This window comes from Mirounga angustirostris, unplaced genomic scaffold (assembly GCF_029215605.1).
Source record: "Mirounga angustirostris isolate CCGP_5_RB_7025 unplaced genomic scaffold, mMirAng1.0.hap1 SCAF_14, whole genome shotgun sequence".
In the NCBI taxonomy this organism is placed as follows: Eukaryota; Metazoa; Chordata; class Mammalia; order Carnivora; family Phocidae; genus Mirounga; species Mirounga angustirostris.
In genome coordinates, this window is record NW_026991722.1 from 49,871,193 (window position 1) to 49,876,042 (window position 4,850).

Genomic DNA, 4,850 nt, shown 5'->3' on the forward strand with positions numbered 1-4,850 from the left:
TATGTCAAGTTGAACACATGCTGTGCCTTAATATTCTCTCTCCTTCTTCCCCACATTTAATGCCAAGGGATCAAGCTCCATCTTGATTATCCTAAATTTAGCCTTAGGTAACTTCAGACTAAGAGGAGGCTTTTTGTTTTGTTTTGTTTCGTTTTTAACTCCAAGAGGGCTTTTTTTTTTTTTTTTTTTGCTTGTTTGTTTTAATCTGTATAGAAGAGGAGAGGAGAAGGACTTCCAAATTACCCTATAAACCTGGTCCTCTGGATGCTGGCAAATGGCCTGGACAGAACAGCAAGAGGCAAACATTATGGAAGACAACTGTGGCTACAGCCACTTCTTGCCAACCCACGTCTCAGCTCGTGGAAACTGGGTGATAACCGAGGGAACCGTGGATTATAACGTCAAGGAAGTCTCGCAGACACGGCGGGCTTAGGGAGGCAGGTCTCCCTGGGAGAACACGAGGGAAAGCTTTGGAAACGAATGGGGAGAGGCCGTGCGCATGCGCTCCAGGTGGGGTCGCCCCGCGCAAGCACTGCGGCTGCGGTGGCACCGTTAGAGGTAACAGCCGACAACGGACTATGGCTTCCAGCTTTAAGAAGTCAACTGTGGCCTCTACCAGCCAGAAAAGAAAGGTGGGCCCTAAGCCTGAACTCACTGAAGATCAGAAGCAAGAAGTTCGCGAAGCATTTGACCTCTTCGATGCTGACGGCAGTGGGACCATCGACGTGAAGGAGCTGAAGGTGGCCATGAGAGCGCTGGGCTTTGAACCCAGGAAGGAAGAGATGAAGAAGATGATCTCCGAGGTGGACAAGGAAGGCACGGGGAAGATCAGCTTCAATGACTTTTTGGCCGTAATGACTCAGAAGATGGCCGAGAAAGACACCAAAGAAGAAATCCTGAAGGCTTTCAGGCTCTTTGATGATGATGAAACTGGGAAGATCTCTTTCAAAAACCTAAAGCGCGTGGCCAGCGAGTTAGGGGAAAACCTCACCGACGAGGAGCTGCAGGAAATGATAGATGAAGCCGATCGAGATGGAGATGGTGAAGTGAACGAGGAAGAATTTCTTCGGATCATGAAAAAGACCAACTTGTATTAAAGCCGCTTTCTTCCGCAAGCATGTGTAGAGAAGTCGAGTGACTTGCTGGGTTCCCTGCTTCCATTTTGTGAAACCTTGAGTTAGAGGACAGCACTATCCTCTCACCCCCAATTTGTTTAGATATTTCTATTTCCAGATCTCTGGCTCAATTATAGAATTTTAAAGATGTTTTTAATGTGAGTTTTGGTTTTTAATTCTCAAAAGCAGACCTGGAGTACATTAGGTTGAATAAAGACCCGATGCTTCAGTCCCCTCGCTCACCTGCCCTGCTTTGGTGGACAACCATTGAACTGAAGGAAGGTAGGCTGGCTTCTTGGGACAAACAGCCATGCGATTCCCTTGTCACTTCTTTGGTGGTCTTATATTATCTTGCTTCACATATTATTCCTTAAATTCAAGTCATTATTTTAGCATGATGAGGTGGAATTGGCCAGCGGGTCATCCTAGCCATTACTTTTCATTTAACCGAATATTGGTTTGAAGGAGGACAGTGCAGCCACTTACACTTACTAGGCTCAGGAAAGGTGCTGTTCTAAAGTATAAGCTTGTAGTTGGGTGGCGGTAAATTTTGCAGTTTTGTCTATTCTCTGACTACATCCATACAAATGATCCTTCTTTTGTGTATAACTCATCCACTGTATATTATCCAGGGCCAGATGTATACCAGGGCTACAAAATAAAATTTAATTTAATATTGGCCCAACCAAAGAATAATTTGCTTAAGAGATTAAGCTAAAAATGATTTTGAGTAAATATCTTACAAATGTAGATCTTCATTTAGGAAACTGTAAAAAATAGAATTCATTTTAAGCTACTTATCTGTCCTTGGAAAGATCAGCTAGCATTTTAGTTACACTGTATTATAATAACCTTCATTTTATTATTGCTTTATTACAAGCCAGTATCTACATGCTAATTCTTAGAATATCTTAGTTCTTAATACTTGATTTTCCCCCTCTGGTGTATAGTTGATGCCAGAGCATTTGGCATGTAAGTGATTCTCTATTTTATAATCCCAGGACACTATTTCACTGTGGCTTCTGTGTGTGTTGATATTACTTGTTCTCTGTTCTAAATTAAGCCTTTCTTATTTTGAAATAAGAAAGCTACCCTTTTGAATATCTATAAATCTGAAATTAGAGAAAATTTAAATAATATAATTATGGGACGATAATATAATCTATCTGCTAAGATGGAGCCTAGACTAATGTTTTGATAATAGGCAACAAAACTATTAAACAGGCAAGACATTTTGGCCACAACTAAACCTAAATTAAATCTTCATACAAAGTCCCATTAAGATAATACTGAAATTCTGGAAAATTTTTCACTTGCTTTGCCAGCAATTTTACCCTTCAGAGGGTGGTGGATCTAATCAGGGAAACTACTACTCTGAGCTTAATTCTCATTAACAGGGACTAATTTGTCAAAGCAGTAGTACTAGCTGAAGTGATGGGTATGTGGGCATTCGCTGTGAGAAAGAATTTTGCTGAGGTGGCTGGCACAGGGCAGGGGAATTCAACCAGGCTGCAAATGCTAACAGTTCAGGTTCAGGGTCTTAGTGTGGATACAGGTGCAGTTGTAGAGGATACAGCTGCAATTTGGGCCAGCATCAGTCTGAAGGGCCTGATCTGAGGGCAAGGGGAAGAGTATGGCATTCTGGGAAGCAAGACTTCCTGGCATCCTGTTGACCAGAATCTTGGCCCAAGGATCTACATATGGATCAAGGTAGAAATACCAGAAACAAAAAAAGTTGGCAGAAACTACGCAAAAGGGTCAGAGCCTCAGCCAACTGGACTAGGTTCAATCTCGGCTCCTGTCCCAACAGAGGATAGAAGTGAAAACCAGGAACCCGGGCTGAAGCCCAGCAGTCAGGCTGCCCAAATGCCCTGGGGTCAACTGTGGAGGCTGTAGCCCAATACATAAAGGGTTGCCCTGAGGGCACAATCCATCCCACACAAGGGAAGGGAGCTCTAGAATATTTCTGAATCTCATTTACTGCTAAGGAAGAATTTCACAATGAACTATTAGTCTTGCTTCTCAACTGGTTCATACTTTAGAGGATGAGGGGAAAGATGGGAAAGGGCGATGATAAGAGCAGGCCCAGACTGATATTTGAATTTGAATTTTAAGAGAAGTTAATCATATATGTCTGGCTGGGTCTTAGTCTTTACATACAGCCTAGTCTTTACAAAGGTAAAACACAAGAAATTCAAAGAAAACTTATAGATATCTTTTTGCAGATGGGGGAACACAGCTGTATATGTTGGGAAGAACTAAGAAAATAATTTCCACTGGGCTATCACAAATGGCCCCAATAAAGAAGCAGGAAGCAGACCAAAGAAACCCATGTGAACTGTTTAGAGACCTCATGGATAAGCCCTTTCTTTCTAATGACAAATGTAACATGAAAAGCAGAGCTTAGAGCCAAGGATGAAAATATGACTGTATTAAAGTTGTAATAATACCAAGAAAGTGGGGCACCTGGGTGGCTCAGTTGGTTAAGCATCTGACTCTTGATTTCAGCTCAGGTTGTGATCTCTGGGTCCTGGGATCAAGTCCCACATAGGGGTCCCTGCTCAGTGGGGAGTCTGCTTGAGGATTCTCTCCCTCTCCCTCTGTCCCTGCCCCTCCTCTAATAAATAAATAAATAAATAAATAAATAAATAAATAAATAAATCTTAAAAAAAATATATCAAGAAAGTGAATGCCCTAAATAAGCAGAGAACAGTAAAAGGTCCCTCCGCCCCCCTTAAAGACATCTTAGTTATGTTTAAGAAGATATTGGAAGGAATAGTTCCAACTCTTTAGATTGTTGCAGGTTAGTTTTCATGGGAAGTAGACTTCGAGTCTGAGATTTATGTGCAGGAAGTTTATTCAAGTGTATTCTCATGTATGAAGGAAGAAACCAGGACTGGGCAGAGGGAGGAGTTGGGCTGTGATGCAGTCACAACAAAGGACTCAGATGATCCCATAAGGAGTTCTGGAGTGAGGATGACCCTGCAGAGATGCCTCAAATTGGGACAAGAAAGTTGGGCTTTTAAAACTTTTCACTAATTGACAGTCCATTTCCCCAAGAGAGTGGTATGACCCTGAGCAAGGTGACCCTCCTCGGTCGAGGGTAACCACTGGGAGGGAGAATTCAGTTGCAAACTACTAGCTGTCAGCACTCTCAGCACCTGGAGGGATGAGGACTTCAGTTCCGAAGTGCAAGGCCAGAGGGGAGATGTAGGCAGTGCCCCACAGCTTCCACTGCAGTCTACCCCTTACACCACTTAGATCCACTAGCCTTCTGTAAGTTCTGTGAGAAGCAAATTCAAAAGTCAGATGGATCGCTCTTCCTGAGAGAATCTTACAAAAGGAAGATTAGAGGGGCAAACTACAGCTCCTGATGCAGAAGCTGATATCGAGGCCACAGATAGTACTTAGCTCCCTCCTATCCAATCTAGATTCCCCTCACCCTCAACAAATAAATGAAAGGGCACCAAGTGCAATACCTGGGTACCAAACATATTCTTTCCATATTCTTCCTGCAGCTTGATGACCAAGATCCCTTACTTATGTATGGATGGCAATTCCTTTACTTGACTATTGCTCTCTTGGCATGAGGAACCTACCATGATTGGGTGGCACACAGAAATTTAATAGTTTTGTTGCTGTGCCCACTGGTGGAAGCTGCCTCCTATCGAAACCAAGATCTCTAAATACACATTATCCAAGGTTGTGGGGATGAGAAGCACAAATTAAAGAGCA

At 42.8% G+C, this 4,850-nt stretch overlaps 1 protein-coding gene across 1 annotated transcript; it reads left to right on the plus strand.

Moving 5' to 3' along the window:
• The first annotated feature begins 578 nt into the window (after nt 1-578).
• CETN1 (centrin 1) lies at nt 579-1,259 on the plus strand. Its single transcript, XM_045886397.2, has one exon. The coding sequence runs from the start codon at nt 579-581 to the stop codon at nt 1,095-1,097; it is 519 nt and encodes a 172-aa protein (XP_045742353.1). The 3' UTR covers nt 1,098-1,259.
• The last annotated feature ends 3,591 nt before the right edge of the window (nt 1,260-4,850 follow it).